This window comes from Camelus bactrianus, chromosome 7 (genome assembly GCF_048773025.1).
Source record: "Camelus bactrianus isolate YW-2024 breed Bactrian camel chromosome 7, ASM4877302v1, whole genome shotgun sequence".
Lineage (NCBI taxonomy): Eukaryota > Metazoa > Chordata > Mammalia > Artiodactyla > Camelidae > Camelus > Camelus bactrianus.
This window is the reverse complement of record NC_133545.1, coordinates 81,940,417-81,959,091: the sequence shown is the minus strand read 5'-3', so window position 1 is coordinate 81,959,091 and position 18,675 is coordinate 81,940,417. Positions and strand designations below refer to the sequence as shown.

Genomic DNA, 18,675 nt, shown 5'->3' with positions numbered 1-18,675 from the left:
TATAACTAAGGGCTGCATCCAAACCCCAGTCTTTTCCAACTCTCTAAACCCAGGAGCACCTCATTACTGATGGTTCACTCAACAGGGCTAATCAGGACACAGCCACATGCAGAATGAGTACTGGAGAGAGCTGCCCCCCCGGGGCTGCCTCGAGAGAGGAGGGGCTGCCTTCAAAACTGGGAAACCCAGATCTGGGAAGCTGGGTTTACTCACCCCCACAAGACCCAGGGCAGTAAAGCTGGAGCACGGATGTACGCAGTGTCTAATTTCATGTTTCTTACAGACTTTCACAATGAGTCTCTCTTCTCATTTGTGGGCAGTTCTGCCATGGGCATGCTCAGATTTCCAGACCAGACAAATTTCCTTCCTTCCTTCCTTCTGTCCCTCCTTCCTTCCTTCCATCCCTCCTTCCTTCCTTTGCTTTTTTTTTTAATAAATGTCGTACCAAGATGGGGAGAGGTAAGTTCCACGGTGAAATTAACATTCAGGTCAAATGGAAAATATAATCACAACTACTTTGTGACGCTCAGGTGCCTGTTTGGAATTCTTCTCACAAGGAAAACCAAAGACTTAACTTTCCTATATTCCGAGTGCCAGGAAATTTCTCAAAGGTCAATTTCCTTCACCCAAATAATCACATCGTCGCATCCTACCTACATTATTATGTCACTGTGATTTTAAGATCAGAATGTCGGAAGTGTATATGCCTGATACTCTTCCCCCCAAGACACCTTGAAATCTTATTTTCTTTCATAGACAGCCTCTGCCTCTGGAGCTCTTGGTCTGACGCCTACCTCTTGTTTCTGTTTTTTTGTTTTTTTTTTTTTTGACCCAGGCCTTCTGCCTTATCTAGTAGCCCCACGTATTCAGACCTGCCCTTCATCAGAATCTCCCCGCATCGGAACCCCGCGGCCGCCTCCGAGTCCCCCTTCAGCCCTCCGCATCCCTACATCAACCCCTACATGGACTACATCCGGTCTCTGCACAGCAGCCCATCCCTGTCCATGATCTCAGCAGCCCGGGGGCTGAGCCCCACTGACGGTGAGTCTCCGACCAGCCCCTTCTGCTTCCACCCATCACACCCCCTCCTCCCCCTGCCTCTCCTGGGACATGGTGTAGAGTAACTGATGCTTATCGCGTGGTTCCCATGTGCCGGGCACTGTGCTAAATGCTGGGTTGCCTGCTTTCACCACAGCAGGACGCCTCCGTGAGGGTGGGCTGCTTCTGTCCATTTTCAGGTGAGGCTAGCCAAGGGGCCGAGGGGCCAAGGGACTTGCACCCTGGCCCATTGGAACTCAAACCCAGAATGCACTGACGCCCAAACCCTTGCTCTTACTACAACTGCTCTCTTCTGTGGCTCCACGTGTGTTTAGAAAAGCCCTGTAGCCACTCCCACAACGTGCATGTGTCCCCAGCCCATTTTGCTCACCTTCTGATAAACACTTTCCTGTTCTGCAAGTCTGAGAGGCACCTGTATACAGAGGTGTCTGTGGGTGCAGGGCTTCTCAAACTCCAGGGTGCATACGGATCCCCTGGGGGTGGTGATAAAATGTGACTGTGTGTAGGGTGGGTCTGGGTGGGACCTGAGACGCTGCACTTCTGAGAAGTGCAGGTGACGTCAGTGCTGCTGGTCCAGGGACCACACTTAGAGGAGGAAGGGCTCAGAGAGCATGATGACCCACACCTGTTGTATGTGCCCTCTGACCTTGAGAATGCCAAATGAACTCTGGAAGACAGATGTGGTGGAAACAAAACAAACTTTGACTGTAATTCTCTTATATTTGATGCTCATTTAAACTCTCAAGGACCAAATTCTTACTGGTTCTCTTAGCCTCCCAATTACTTACTTGTCAATGACAATTAATTGGACTTGTACATTTCACAGCCATCCAATTACAATATGTTCCTTTGGTTCAGGAAGAGCATTTCCCATCTCACGCACGCATATCCAAACTCACTTGCCCACAGTAGCTGTTAGGGGAATTAAGGTCCAGAATGGCATAAGTTGTATTGTTGACAAGTAGAGGATGATGAGCTCTCTGCAGCAAACCACAGATTGCTGGTGCCTGTATCAAAGCACAGAGACACACCACGTGCTCCATCTCACCGAGCAGTGCTCCACTCTGCAGGGTCCACACTCTCCGCGCAGTCGCTTCCCGAGGCTGGTTGTGCATGGTGGGGTGCTGGAAGCTGCATGAGCTTTCTCAGTAGGTATCCACTCGGTCGCCCTTCCGGGAGTAGCTGTGCTCCATCAATAGCGACTGGCTCGTTTTCCCCTCTGATTCAGCGCACTGAAGATACGTGTAAGGCAGCTAGGGAGCAAGTTTTACCACTTGGGGAAGATGCACACTTTAAAAATAAAGCTGTAGAAGAGTCAGATTGGAGTGAGTTCTGCTTTGAATCTGGTTTTTCAGTGGGAAAAATGGAGTCACCTTTGTGGATACTTGGGAGTTCGTGGAAGTGACTAATAAGAACAGGGAGAGAGGGATAGAGAGGTCAGCCAGCAATGGGCTTGGAATTATGCCTGGTTTGTGGAAATTTCCTTGGGCCACTGGAAGGTGGTACCTCCAGTTAAAGCATCTTGTCATCAGCTTTCCATAGTAACTGATGACAAGTATGAATAACATAACATTCTTTGATTGGTTGTTCTGCCTTCCTTTTCCTGCCTCCGATTAATATCCAATCAAAGTCAACGCCCTAATATTTGTCTCTTGCAGTCTATGATTTTTGTACATATTTCTCTATGATGTATAAAAAGTATATGGGCACACACAAAAAAGAATGAAATAATGCCATTTGCAGCAACATGGATGGACCTAGAGATGATCATACTAAGTGAAGTAAGCCACACAAAGAAAGACAAACATCATATGATATCACTTATATGTGAAATCTTAAAAAAAAATGAACAGATGAACTTGTCTACAAAACAAAAATGGACTCACAGACATAGAAGACAAATATATGGTTACCAATGGGGAAAGTGGGGGAGGGATACATTAGGAGTTTGGGATTAACAGATACACATTACTATATATAAAATAGTTAAACAAGTTATACCTACTGTATAGCACAGGGAACTATGTTCAGAATCTTGCAATAACCTATAATGGAAAAGAATCTGAAAAAGGAATATATATATATATGTATGTATAACTGAATCACTTTGCTGTACACCTGAAACTAACACAACACTGTAAATCAACTATACTTCAATTAAAAAAAATGTATATGGACATGAATGTAAAGCATACACAGACTTATTGCTAGAATGTCAGTGTTTCTCCATCAAAATGATAAAACTTTTACTGATCGAACACCATGTGCTACGCACTTTCCATGCACCATTGCCTTCGTTGTTCCCCACAACCCCTGGAATCTGTAAGGGGTGGAGCTGGGATTTGCATCCAGATCTTGGTGCACCTAGAGACCACCCTGGAACTGCTCCAGTGTCCTGCAGCTCCCGCGCATAAATTGGCGAACAGCTCCAGTGTCCTGCAGCTCCTGCACACAGATTGGCATGTGGAAACCGATCATTACCCCACTCCTACAGAGCTGCCTCTTGCCAGTAAATGGCTCCAGATTGATAGGTATATGTCTTTTTGACTTTGTAATGAAAAAAAAAAAAGAACAAGAAAGAGTTTTAAAATTATGGAACACAGAATTGCAGCTTATCACCCCATCGTGTAGTTATTAAAGCTGGGTTTGTGCTGCCATTTCTACTCATGAGCCCTGAGTCCTCCAGGTTAGTGAGAGCTAACTCCGACACTCCTGTCGGAAAGCTTAGGGAAGTATTTTAAGTATGTCCTGAAGTACCTCATAGTTATCTGAGTGGTCTACTACTGTAACAAATGGGAATATACAGTGCTTTGATATAAGAAACTTTCATCTTGGGTTGCAAACATGGGAATGAGTGTATATATACATGTACATATATACGTTTTAATCATTTTGAATTCGTGGTAATTTCTTGAAGCTAACCTCAAAAATATTATAATGTATTTTTAGTTTTTCTATTCACTTTCTTTAGTTTTCTTTTGGGGGGGGTGGTAATTAGGTTTATTTATTTATTTTATTTAATGGAGGGACTGGGGATTGAACCCAAGACCCCCTGCATACCAAGCACACGCTCTACCGCTGAGCTGTACCCTCCCTTCAATTTTGTTTTTGAATAAATGATACGTAGGAGACTTTGGTGAAGACACAGCTTGAGTTAAAGAAGTTTTACTATAAAGAAACATGTGGGCTGCATGGCAAACAGACTTTGGGTTGGCTCCAGAAAAGCTTCCTGTTGACTAACTGGTAACCGTACTTTTCTGGTCTCCTCTCCCATCCAGCCCCCCACCCCGGAGTCAGCCCAGCGGAATACTATCATCAGATGGCTCTGTTAGCCGGCCAGCGCAGCCCCTATGCAGACATCATCCCCTCGGCTGCCACCGCCGGCGCAGGGGCCATCCACATGGAGTACCTTCATGCCATGGATAGTAAGTGGCGGGGCTGTTCTCTGTAGTCCTGGGCTGGGTGGGGCGAAGCCAACTCATGAAATGGAGAGGAAGATACAAAGATTAGTTGATTACCTAACTTTTGAAACCAGAGGAAGAGGAGGAACCACCAATATTTGGGGATCTGTTTCCCTTGGTTTTCCAGAAGGATGCAGCCGATTTGGCCATCCTGAGCCTCCCTGCTTAGCTCAGTTCATATCCATGAACTGGAAGATGCAGGTGATTGTAATTTGGCTGGTACACAAAAAACTCTCCGGTGCTGATTATCTTGGTAATGAAATAAGGGAACGTGTTTGATTATATGAATGTACTTTATCCAGTCACTCTTTGGTCTCATAGATTTTAAGCTTGAAAAATTAATTTTTAAAAAAGACCTATACTTAGTTTGACATTTTTTGTTAATTTATTTTTTACTTCTTTTTACTCATAGGTTTTCTTTACATTAGAAAATTCTGTCTCACTGAGACCTTTTCTATAGGAAAAATAAAAACCACTTCCAAATCAGAAAGGGCTACTTTGAGTACATAGCAGTGGAAGAAAATGGGACCTTTGGATGTGCTTTATGTCACTTTCTTTTGGGTCCCTCAAGGCTTATGACGAGTCCTTCGTGTCACTTCTAGACATACAGATGGAAGCCTATGATGATCATTTCTTAGAACACCCAGGACTTCTTATTTATTCAGATTTTTTAAGTCCACATCCATTTGCCAGGTACCACATCCAAGGCGTATGTAACAAAAGCCACAACCCTTTGAATGCTACAACACTAGGACACATGCTGGGGTTTTAACTTGTTTGTCCTAGTAACAGTGATTACCTTGTGCTCGTCCATCTACAGTCTGTTTGGATTCTTCTGTGACAGTGGGTGTACCCCGGTCCACTCCCTAGCAGTGGTTGGTCACTGAGTCCTCAGGTTTGTAATAGAGAGAAGGAGATTGGTCCACACAGCCTTAGTTCCCTTCCCGTCACGAACTCACTTAGCCATGTTGCATAGGAACATACCTTGTGTGGGTTTCCGTTGGGGAGTTCATGACCGCACACAAAGTAAAAGAAACACATTCGGTCTTCTGCAGGGATTCGGTGATTCTGCTTTGTAGAAGAGAGAGCTTCCATTTCAGATTCATCACCACCACATTTCAATTAGGGATTGTTGGGAGAAAAAAAAAGTTGAGGGTTATTATGCAAATCAGTTATTTAAAAATCTGCAAATAAAGAATTAAAGTAAGAGCGAATCCCTGGAAGGTCAGGCTGTATTTCCTTCGCTGTTTGATGAGAATGTGTTTAGTCAGGCAATGGCGGTTTTTATCTAAATAAAGGATGAAGCTACCCCTTTACTTTGTAAAAACTAATTAAAGGAATTTTAATTTGCCAGAGTATATGGTAAATTGATTGTCATTAAGTAGGAATTTAGATGTCCTATCATTCATCACATAAAAAGAAACCTCCTTTTTCTTTGTCAGAGTTTTTCATTAGACTAAGGGAAACAAAACAATTAACAGAGAGCCAGATCAGAGAGATCTGTGTTGCAGCAATGAGAATGCTCAGGCTTATGGATGAAGGATGGTCAGTGAAGAACTGGACGACGTCTGTCAGCTGTCTTGAAATCCTCACCTGTGGTTTAGCCCTTCCCTTCAACAGAGGGTCCCAAATCACTGCCCAAAAGGCTGCTGGCTTTCTCTTTCCTTGCTTGGTTCTTAGGGGGTTGAGTAGAGCATATTAAAGGGTTGGAAAGTGCTCCAAGTTCTATATCCCTGCCCTCTACAATAGCTGAAATCTCATTTAGCTAAACAGAACAGAAGACGAATGTTCTCATGCTTTCAATTTTTAAAATCATCAGAGACCTTTTCAACAGAGAGTGAAACAATTTTCCATCCCGACGTTGGCTCTGGAAGAGCAACAGCAGAGCCAGACCGAGATGGAGCTGGTCACTCGGCTCCATTGCTACAGATCTTCAGGCTCTCTGCTGGCAGAAACTGCAATAAAAGGGGTCAGATGGGTGCCTGGCTTTTAAATGTGTCCCCAGTGGGCCTGTCTGGGCTCAGCCAGCTTTGGGGTAGAGTGTTTATGTTGCACATTAGAGTGAACAGGTCTGTTTTATGGCTCTGATTCTCCCTTTTGGAATTCAAGTGGCCTTAAAAGACAGGAGAGCAGGTAATCCCTATGAGGAACAGCCTAGAGATGCCTGAAAACTGCACTGCTCACACTGGTGGAAACTGACTCAAAGGGAGGAGGGTGTAGCTTCGTGTGCATGAGTCCTAGGTTCAATCCCCAGTACCTCCGTTAAAAAAATTTTTTTTTAAAGAAAGTGACTTAAATAAGTGCCCATCTTGGAGGGAAAAACAGAGAGGAGCTGAACCAGCCAGGCCCTGAGGAACTTGAAGGTTTCCATGGAAAGGATGGAGCCAGGCCCTGGGCTCTGTCTTTGGATGATGTGAGGTGGATATAGGCCTCTGGTGTTTCATAGCATCAGATGGCCTCCTTATCTCATTGGTGATTTAAAAACTCAGGGAATCAGCTCTCTGGAATGTCCTGTTACTTCTAATTCTGCCAGGGATCACTGAGTCCCATTGAAAAGGGTTATTGTCCGGGATTAAATGGAAGTCGACCGTAATTCTGGTTTGTGCTTGGAATCTTTTGGAAGTGGAATGCATTTCTTGACTGAAAAGCTTTTATGATGAAGTAAAAGTGAGACATTTTTGTGTAAGGCAGACCCTACAATAACAGGAAGGTGTTGATTTGAACAGTACAAGATGTGGGATTGCTATTTTTGTACTAACGTGCCCTGAATCGGGGGGTAATGAGTCTATTCTAAATGAAGAAATTCCGTTTTCAATGTGCTTGAAAGATTTGAGTAGGTCTCCCATTCGTCATTCACGTTGGTTTTCCAGTTTTCTACATGGATGGTACTAAGTTAGTAAGTTCCAGTTTGTGATTTACTTTTTTACTAACTATAAAATATACGTATTTATTTCTATAATATTATCTATAGGGTCTTTCCTGTCCACCTATTGTGTTTCATTAAATGATCTCAAAGCATGTTGGATTGTTAGCTTTTGCCAAGGTCCGTCTCTGATGAAGAAAATATTTCCAGTAGAGACCAAGTGCCTAGGTCATTTTTCTTGCCTCCTCCTCCAGTTTTCTGGGTTCCACAAAATTGTCATGTCCCTGTGGGCAGGTATACCAGTCCTTTGAAATACAGACTCTCCATTATTTCTTAAAGGTAATCATATTCGATTTGCCTCTTCCCTAGTGGAATTATGCTCTCATTCTGTCATTAAACTTCAGTTGAATGACTATAATGTAAATGTGACCTTAGAAAAGGCAGGAGTTGGCCTTTGGGTACTTACACCCTCAAATTCAAATCTCTGGCATCTACCAAATTGAAGGCAAACGGCCATCCATTGTATTAAGTTGGCAAGTGTTTTTTTTTTTAATTAATTAATTTTATTTATTTAACTTTGGGTGGGGAGATAATTAGGTTTATTTATTTATTTATTTTCGGAGGAGGTACTCGGAATTGAACTCAGGACCTCCTGCATGCTAAGCAGGCACTCTACCACTTGAGCTACACCCTCCCCCTGTAAGTTGGCAGATGTTAAAGTGTGAGTTAGTACCCTTCAGAATAGAACTTCATTGGTGGACTCTTCCTGGAGTCTAAAAACTCTTAAGTGCAGAAAGGTTATTAATTAACTGATTGATCTAATAAGTCCAGAGAATTAATTCCGACTCATCCAGTCTCATGACAATGCTGGCAGGGGTTTTCCTCCCCCATCTTAGGAAATGTGTCAACAAACCACATCTCAAGATTGTAAATGTTTCTTGGAACTGATTCTGTCAGATTATGGAGAATTTAGAACAGGGATCCCCCATCTCGGCACTACTGGGTCCAGATGTTTCTTCACAGTGGAGGGCTGCCCTGCACATCCCAGGGTGTACCACAGCTTCCCTGGCCTCTACCCATGAGATGTGAGTAGCACCCCATGTGTTGTGATAACCAAAATGTCTCCAGATGTTGTCACATGTCCCCTGGGGGCAAATCCCCCCCCCCATCGAGAACCATTAATTTAGGATAATGTATTTATCAGTTTTTTCAATAAAGTAGTAAGCATACCGAGGATCAGATAACTACAGAAATCAAGGGGAAATGAGAGCATAACTAAGCTGCGTTTTTTATCTTAGGATACTTTAATTCAGTTTTCCCTTTGGCTCATTGCCTTAGAACGGTGCACGTTGGGGCAGGGAGGGTGGTGTGCGGCGTAACTGTGGGAACCACTGTCTTTGTCGCTTGTGGTGAATTAATGATGAGAATATCCAAGCAGCCGTCAGATTCATAAATCACTGGAAATGAGAGGGATAACACATAAAAGTCTTTCCCTTTTGTTTAGCAATTTATCATTTTGCCTGCACATTAATAAACAGAGCTCCCCCGAGGTAAGCCCCTGGAAGATAAATATTTCTCCCTAATTTCCTCAATTGTAGCCAGTAGATCACGAGTGGGAGGCGAGGTCCTTGTCACCACAAGTGGCCAGCTTATCCTTCACTTCTTCCACACTGGTAGTCGTAACAGATAACAGGTACCCAGTACCGCCGCTGGTAATCGGGTTCTGTTTTGTTTCTATAACAGGCACCAGGTTCCCCAGCCCCAGGCTGTCAGCCAGGCCGAGCCGGAAACGTACACTGTCCATATCACCGCTGTCCGATCATAGCTTTGACCTTCAGACCATGATCAGGACATCTCCCAACTCCTTGGTCACGATTCTCAATAATTCCCGCAGCAGCTCTTCAGCGAGTGGCTCCTATGGTCACTTATCTGCAAGTGCAATCAGGTATGTGTTTTCCCGAATCCATTATATGTGTCTTTAATGAAACGTCAGCATTTGTCTGCACCTGTGTTTGCCATCCTGACTACCTAAGAGGGAGGATACATCAGGACACCGGGCCTGACCTGGAACGCAGGTCAGGTGTCACCGGGATGGGTCCAAAGCTGATTATAATTATTTTGCAGACATCAGTTGGTGGTCCGTAGAGAGAAGTGTCGTTGCTCAGGAATGATGAAATCCACTTCTTAGAGACAGTGAGTGTAGCAACCTTTTTCTCCTCTTACTGGTTAGAGTAAGCTCTAGAGTTTTCCTCTAGAGAAGAAAAACCAACTTCATACCTGGTCACACGACACTTGCAAGGACAGAGGCCAAAATCAAAAGACCGGGCGTGTGTCCTGTCTCACAGGAGCAAGGTGCACTGGGAGGAAGAAAGAAAAGGAAACAGCAGGGGTTCTCATCTAAAGGAGTTGGTGGGTCTTCCATGATGGATATATGTATTCAGGAAACCCTAACATTCCAGAAAAAAAAAAAAAAGTGTTTGCAATGGTCACATACCATATTTACTAGAAACGATGAGTACCGTTATTTTTTCAGCAGTGTTTCCATTACAGTTTTGATTCGTTGCTTGTTCGGTGATCAGCAGTGCTCCTTGGCAGGCAAGTTAATGTTTAAATATTATAAATCCCCATTTTGAGATGATGTCATTTTCTGCTGCGTCTGTTCTTTTAATATGGTCAAGAAGGTGTGGAAACACGGAGCAGAGCAAATAACTCTGCTTCCCCAGTAGCAGTCGGTGCCTACAGAGGGGCCCTGGGTTGGTTCCAGGATGAGCCGCTGCAGCCCTGAAGGTGGGTTCGGGCATCTGTCATGACTGTAGTCACATTCCAGCTTTGCCACCAGTGGTGCCAACCTCACTTGCCGGTCGGCTCTGAAATTCAGTCTTAATGTTTGTAAACTACAGACGAGACACCCACTGTGGAGGAAAGGGTGTCTTTTGTTAAAGCTGGTGTGCGTCGGCAGCTCCAGGTTGGAGACCCCTACCTGTGGACACAGCCTCAGGAGAACTTCCCCTTATGGTCCGACCAGAAGATGGGCTATGGGTGCCTGGCCCCGCTGCCCCAGTGATCACCCCGGCCTGGCTCTGCGGAAGTGTGCCCGTCTCCAAACCACGGCCTGGCTGTTCTGCACTCCTGGCAAATACTCCTGGAGTTATAGATTGCCATTGACCTAGCTCAGTTTGCTGAAATCATGTGATTATTTATCACGTGATTATTCTGTGGGTTGACCAGAAGTCAGAGCATCAGAGTGGTAGAAATGAGGCACACAGTGAAATTCACATGAATGATATTCACATGGACACACTTCATGAGCATTCACGTCTCTTACTTCTCCTTCGTTTTTCTTCCTCCTCACTTTCTGTGCGCCTATCTTGACTTTTTACAGCCTCTAAAGGGCTTAGATAGAAGGAAAAGGACTTAGAAGAAAATGGTGCCCAGACGGTCACAGTGCTCTGTCTTTAGTCTTACTCCAGCATCTTTGCTGGTTTCTTGGTCTCCTCCCCTTTCCCAGGTAATCTAGTACCTCCCAGGTAATCCTTGAGAGACTGCCAGTATCCTGACTTGTAGCCATCATTGTCCCCTGCCTCCAAGGAGCTACGACAGACCTGGTTATTCTCATTCAAGCTGGAAGCAGAGATTCTTCAGACCACTCAGGTCCTGGGAGACCCATTTGCAATCACGTGACCAGGGCCATCGCGCACTCAGGTCTCCCTTGACTTCGGCTCCCCACCAGCCCATCCTCTCTTTTGCAGCCTGACCGCTTGCTCATTCTTCAACACCCATCCACTGTGTGTTAGGATAAGACCTGGCGTTTGGTGCGTATGAAGTAATACAGATAACCCAAGATGAGATCCGCTTGCCAGAATAACACAATGATTAGAATAATTAGGATGGGCACCACCTGCCAGTCCTTTAGCTGGAGAAATGTCAGTACCTGCCCTGTTCCAAGTTTCACTTTGTAAAATGTAAAGACAGGTGTGAGGAATCATCAGTAAGGGGTGGGACCAGTGGATGACGGGAAAGGAAGAAGCATGAAGAAATCTTCAAAGGGCAGCTGACTGTCCCAGAAGGAAAGATACAAGAGTGAATGTAGAGTTGCGACGCATCTCACCTCTGCTTTGTACCAAGGGACACAGTAGATGTGAGTGTGCCCACCATTCCCGTCTCACAGCAGTTTTGGAAAACATCGTGTTATTCTTGTTTGATCCATCAGCACAGTCTTTACAAGAGGAAGCCGGCGAAGGTCATGTGCCTGGTGGGCGTCGGTGCCAGCACTCCAATCCCTCACTTTTTGATTTGCCCCGAACACATTTGACTATCAAACTTGCGTGTTCTCGAATCCTCATCTGCTTCTAGTGTTAGCAGTGCAGATCGTAATGGTGTCACTTCAGTTTCCAAAGATGTCTTTCAGTGTGTAAAGGCACTCATTCAGTTTTCTAAAAAAAATACTGTAGCCATCTCCTTCGTGTACGTGTCCCAGCTCAAATGCTGTTCGCCAGGAGGCTGACACTGGCGTCTACCACTATTTGAAATCCCCGTATTTACCTGCTCATCCTGGTAGTTTGCTAAATGTTTCCCTCCACTAGACCACAAATGCCAGAAGGTTGAGGGCTGTGTTCACCACCACACTCCCCACCCCGCGACATCTCTGCCCTGTCACCTTGTCACAACCCAACAAATATTTCTTGAGTGAATAATTGAAGGAGCTCTTTATTGAGCGATCAGAATTCTAATCACCCTCTTTATTAAAGGAAGTTTCTATGTGGTGGGTGAATAATTCTGGTTTTCAGAAAGTTACATTCTCTGTGGAGAGAATATCATATGTCCATAGGTTGATAGATATACAGAGACACAGAGGGATGGATACAGAATAAACAGAGAAAAAAGCAATTATCTATCTTAAGTTTGTATATGGTTCTTATGTTTATATATTTACTTAAGAATTCAGACTGCTATAAAAATACCATATAAATCACATCTTTATTCACAAAAGCTCGTGGCCATATCAAAACATAACATTTGATTTTTGCCTACCTTATTAAAACTTATTGTCCAAAGGTACATCACAAGACTTTTTTAATATCATAACTAAAATGATCATTCAGAAAATAACTCCATGCCCTTGGGAAGGATGTTGTGAAATGTTGACCTGTCTCGGAATGCTTTAACTTCTCCATCACTCCCGCCTAAGACTAGGTGATCTACATTTACCAAGTACAGCCTGTCACCCCCACTGTCTGCGGCCCAGGCTAGTCTCATAAATAGCCAGTTAATGGCACTGTGTTAGGGCTAGTCTGACCTCTGCTAATGCCTTCCCCTAGAATCTGCGCTCCCATTGGAAGACGAGGTGTTTCAGATAACCCTCATCCTCTGGTAATCGTCCAGCAGACATAATGGAATGAAGAAATGAGTCATCCACTCCGTCCTACCCGACCAGTTACATCTTTCTCACATTGGGTTTAATGGCTAAAATGGAGATAGTTTCATAGCCTTGTAGTTTCAGGTCTGGCCTGGCCAGGACAGACGTCTCAAGAAGATGAGAGTTGAGTGCCAAGAGGGGCAGGGCCACATGTCAGTGTGTGTTTTCTGGTGCCAGAACAGACCAGCTCTGCCCAGTGACCAGACAGCAGGGGTCTTCTCCCCGGGGTGCCATCAGCCGTCCCCGCCAGCCCCCAGAGTAAGGATGCTTCCGGCAGGTCCAGTGCCATTTCCTGAGGCAGAGTTGAGACCTTGGCCCTGTGCTGTGGCCTGCTGGGAGGAAACATTTGTGTCAGAGAAACAACGCCAAGTGACTTGGGCGGGAAACAGGGAAGAGTGAATGAGCACCGAGCCAAAGGACCAGTGCCCTTAAACTCTCTGATTGCATCTTCTACAAATGACGAGACAGCCTTCGCCCCCAGCGGCAGTGGAAGTAATTAATACTAACTCAGAAAGAGACTTTTCATTTACTCCCCGATGTGGCCACTGGCTTTGTGTAGTACCTCATTTAATCCATCGCTCATGCATCCCCTAAATATTGTATTGCGTGTTCAGCTACGTGCTGGTCACTGCTGGGCATGGGGGCTGCAAAGATGAATGAGACACGTGACCCCTGTCCTCACGGAACTCACGGAAGGGAAGGGCCTCCCATCAGAGAGGAATGGGTCGGTGGAACAGGCCAGGCCCCGGACTGGGAAGAGTTCAGGTGTGGAGAGACTCTCAGAAGCCCACGACCCCTGGGTTGGAGGTGGGCAGGGCCAGGCTGTGCACAGCCGTGGCCCACTGATCCGAGAACCGCAGGAAGCCTTCGAGGCTCCAGGGAGGCTGCCCTGTTTTAGGGACCGGAGAACTGGTGCTCAAGGACATCAGTGGGCTGAGTCACAGGCATTCAGCCACTTACCGAACCTGCTGGTCTCTCTGGGAACCTACTCTTCTGTTCCTCTTACTTCCTGCTCTCCTAGAAATCCTCCAGTGGGAGGCGTGCCTGCAAGGATGGGCAGGAATGCTATCCATCACAGGGAAACGATCAGTTCTAGGGATGACCCCTTGTAAACGCTCGATTGTGCTTTTCCTAACCACGTCTGCGTGGCTGACCAGGTGCAGGGTTTGGGTGCTTCCAGCCAGATCTCCTCGGAGACTGCATCACTGCTGCTCATGTCCTTGGAGGTTTTGTCTGTTTGGCTGTTCAATGGCAACTCAGCTTTTAAAGCCTTTTAGGACACTCGCATCCTAGAAAGCCTAATGTATTTTTTTTTCTTCTTTTTTTGAGGGGAGGGGTGGTAATTCGCTTTTTAAATATTCATTCGTTCATTCATTTAAATAGAAGTACTGGGAATTGAACCCAGGGCCTCCTGCATGCTAAGCACACACTCTACCACTGAGCTACACCCTCCATCTCCCAAGCCTGATGTGTTTTTGTCCAAAGCATTATTCCAAGAGTGCATACACCTCAGTGTAAACATTGGGGGTGAAACTTACTCATTTTGTGAGTGTGTAGGTCTTTATTTATGTGCTCATTACTTCTTCTGGGGCTGCTGGGCTTTCCAGTTATCTTGCCCTGGGAGCTTTTATGGATGGACATGGGAGCTATTTTTTTTTCCTTTCAAATAGAAGCATATGCATGTGTGCGTGTCCCTGTACTTACACATACACCAGTGATAACAGCTGTTGGCCTGTTTTCTGCAAAACCAGAAAGAATTGTTCCCCCTTTGAGCGGCAGCTGCCGTGCAGTGAATTCCACAGCTGCAACCCGAAGGTGGATGACCTCGTTAGTACGGCGGCCACAAAGTAACCACAGAGTTGGTTTTGATTAGATGCCTCCTTGAAGCCAGTCTGTCCAATAGTGGGGCCCTCAGATTCCGGCATGTGGGCTGTTGCCTGACTTTACCTCCAGTGCTGGTTTTGTGAGTGGGAGTCAGGGGGGACGGGATATCGAAAAGGAAGCAGCATCACTGGATCCTTCAGCATGTAGAAAACTGGGTTAATTGCAGCGTGAAATGTCGTAATCCCAATGCCCGACCCGAAGAAATACACTACAAAAGCATCACATGAGTGTCTTTTAAGGATGGCCTAAAAAATTCACCTCCGAACAAAATTTTACCAACCAAGGCAGCTGAAAAAAATGTGTTTGGGGACATTAGTGTCGATTTTACATTTAAAACATTTTCTAAGATCTACAGTTGCCATGTATTCTTCCCTCTTCTTCCCTTTGGGTGAGAGACGGTGCCTTTGCTCTTGGGTCTTTCCGTGACCACCCACGTCAGGGCTCTACCGTGGTTTCGCTTCCTCAGTGATCTCAGGCCTGCCCAGCTCTCTGCTGGGTCTGCCAGGTCAGGGAGGGATTCTGGAGATAAACCTAGGAACCGATGAGCCTTTCCACTGAAGCAAATGTAAATAAAATGTGTAGAGTATTAATTACTCAGTTCTCCACACCTCCCTCCCCCTTACCCACATATACTCTGTCTTAACACATAGGAACCCTGACCCTGAGACTCAGTGGAAGGAGATGTTCCATGCAACTCTAAGGAAAAACTATTATTTTTTAGCAAACAGGTAAAGCCATGTGGATTGACGTCATTAAACAATGAAATAGAAACTTTTATCTCTAAATACATATGGCTGGGTGATCCAGCCTCATGCCGTCTTTCTCATAATTCCTCATTTTCTTTTTTAATTTGCTTTTACTTGGAGACAGATCTCTTAAATTTTGTAATCAGCTCCATTTACCCTCCCAACATAAAGAACTTTGGGAGTTCGAGATGTGCAGATACTAACCATATATAAAATAGGTAAACCACAAGTTCATACTGTATAGCACAGGGAACTATATTCAATATCTTGTAGTAACCTATAATTAAAAAAAGAATATGAAAAGGAAAATATATATGTATATGTGTGACTGAAACATGCTGTACACCAGAAACTGGCACCATACTTCAATTTAAAAAAAATCTACTGGATTATAAAAAAAAAAGTAAATTAAAACAAAGAACTATGGCAGGCCATATGATGCCACTTCACTTGTAATATTTTATGCATCATACCATTATTAACTTACCAGCTAATCCCCTATTCTCTTATCCCACTATATACAGAATTCCTGAAGTGTCTTCAAAATACATTATGGGTTTGTCTCACACGCTATTTTAATGGGTTTTTATCCATTTGACTTGAATACAAATGATTCTGAAATAATGTTTGTCGGTGAACGTCAAATGTGATTATGGATTTCAAAGTTATAAGCATTGGTTATCATTCATGTGTAACTTTCTAGTTATAAATAATTATTTTACTCTTTGGATGTATAAAAGGGATACGTAGAAAGTTCTCAGCTGAGACTTGCTGGAGTGTGTGGATTTTATGACATTTATTTTAGTTGCTTAACATCCTTTCTTTCACTTACACCCCAGATCTTAACCAGGTTGGCCAGAGTTGTTGAGATTCCAGGACAGGAGAGTTCCAGATAAGTGAGGTGCTACTGTGCTGTTTACTGTAATACAAAGAAACGAGGCTCAGTTTGCAAAATTTGCCCACACTTTGCAGAAAAATGTTGACAAAACTTCACCTCTGCTTTGTCATAGAGAATAAATATGCCAACACTTTCTTAGAGGTCCAGACTTCCAGAGTTTTTGTTTTAAATTTCTGGAAAAATAGAAGAAATGGTTCCCAAGCAGACAACCACCTGCTAATCACTTTGAACTCAGCTCAGAGTTCAAAGCGTAAAGGGGAGACTGACCCTGATTAGTTACCCTCATTCAGATGACCACAGGCTGCTGTCCCTGAGTCACTGCACACAGTAGAGTGAGTGCCCCTTTCAGGTATTTTATAAAACAAAATCCTCAGTAACCATAAATCGATTTTGATGGATAGAAATTATATTCGGTGGACTAGGACATCACGTACACTACAGTCGGGGATCTCAAATCCATGTTTTTCTCGTTTTCTGCTCTTTGGGAAAAGAAAGGGCAAATTAATATTTAAATTAATTTATTCTGGTTTTGTAGTCATTGTCCTAGAAGAGTGTGTCTCTCTAGAATCCCCTCTAAATATTGCTGCAAACCATATCTGGGGTGGGACATTTGGAATGCACATTCAGATATTAACAGTGCCACAGGCAGGGAGGGTGTAGCTCAGTGGTTAAGAGTGTGTGCTTAGCATGCACGAGGTCCTGGGTTCAATCCCCGGTACTTCCACTAAGTAAAAAAAAACAAATTAGATAAATAAATAAATTGCCTAATTACCTGCCCCATAACCTCCCCCCCTCCAAAAAAAAGGCTTAAAAATGAAAAACAAAACAGCTCCACGGAACCCCAGGACTGTGTTCCTCAGCCTTTACGATGACGCTTCTTTTCCTCCGTGGCACTCACTTTTGGATGATTCTCTCAGGAGGCTTGTGACCGCGTTAGCGCGTTCCTTGGGACGATCTGGGCCATCTGACACTTCCTACTAATGTTATTGACTAAATGTCCATTACTAGTTACATCACTTTCTTATACATGTTTGTGTTTTTTAAAAAAAATTATCCCGTCTTTCATGTAGTCATCTAGAAAAGACATGAACGCTGTATAATTTTTCTTTTTAATTATACTTTTTGAGTGAAGAGGATTCAAAACTCAGAACGTAAACCTAACTGCTCTTCAGCTGGTCCCTAAAAAAGAACAGAGTGAGCAGAAGTGGAAAGGCTTTGAGGTAATAAAGCTCACATGGACCAGATTTTAGACTAGATCGTGTCCTTCGTTAGAGGAGACAGAAGAGATTTAGAACAATTTTCAATATGCTTTATATTTCTAGCAAATTATGGAAAGGATACATGGGCTGTATAGGGATTTTTTGTTTTCAGGGCTTCTGAAAGTAGAATTTGTTCTTTTAAAAACAATTCCAACGGCTGTCATCAGCAGTCTGTCCTCAGTTGCTGAAGTTCTCTAGAAAGACACAGTTCTCAGCATTGGCTTTGTTTATACCATTTTAGAAACCCGTTGTCAGGTTGCAGTTTACAGAGGAAAGCATGCTTCTCTCTGAAGTGACTCTCCTGAGTGTGGTAGGCAGAATAATGGTCCCCAAACATGTCCACGGCTCGCTCCCAGGAACCTGTGAGCGTATTACCTTACATGGAGCTGCATGACTGTGATCCAGTTAGGGATTCTGAGATGAGGAGATTGTCCTGGATCATCCGGGTGGTCCTAGTATAATCACGAGGGCCCTGGTCAGGGAGAGACGGGGGTGTCAGAGTTAGAGGGAGTCGGGGGTGGGGGGAAGGTCTGAATGATGTGGAGCCATGAGCCTCTAGAATCCGAAAGGGGCAAGGCACCCGGGGACTCCAGAGGAACGCAGGCTTGCCCACCCATCTGGGAATTCCGACCTCCGGGGCCAGAAGACAGCAAGTTTGTGGCGATGTGTCGCAGCGGCCACAGAGAACTAGTACCCTGAGGACGTGGTTCCGTCACTCACTGACTCCTCTTGGGTGGCTGCCCTGTGCCAGACGGTGTTTGGGCACCAGGGGTCAGCGGGGAACAAGACCAAGGCCCAGCTCCCCCAGACCCTACATCCCAGATGGAGGGAGAGATTGTGATTTCCGAGAGCACCCAGTTGGTCCCGCAGTGAGAATGCAACTGTCAAACCCAGAACCTGATGGGAAGAGGGGCTGCAGATGATGGGGACTTCGGGCTCTCTGTCTGGGGAGGTGACATTTAAGCTGGGATCTGAGTGTCGAAAAGGAAGCAGCCATGCTGGGCTCTGGAAGGACACAGCAAGCACCAGCATCCAGAGCTGAGGGTGACGGCTCACCATCCTGGGGTCGGAGAGCAGGAGGCGGCCCGA

General features: G+C 44.8%; 1 protein-coding gene across 3 annotated transcripts in view; it reads left to right on the top strand.

The window, feature by feature from the left end:
• The window catches only part of GLI3 (GLI family zinc finger 3), a 269,150-nt gene that overhangs the window by 183,273 nt on the left and 67,202 nt on the right, over positions 1–18,675 (top strand). For all 3 annotated transcript variants that reach the window (XM_074367698.1, XM_074367697.1, XM_074367699.1), the window contains 3 exons: positions 836–1,041; positions 4,338–4,484; positions 9,127–9,328. In XM_074367698.1, coding sequence (XP_074223799.1) covers positions 836–1,041; positions 4,338–4,484; positions 9,127–9,328 — 555 coding nt within the window. The remainder of the gene's footprint in view (positions 1–835; positions 1,042–4,337; positions 4,485–9,126; positions 9,329–18,675) is intronic.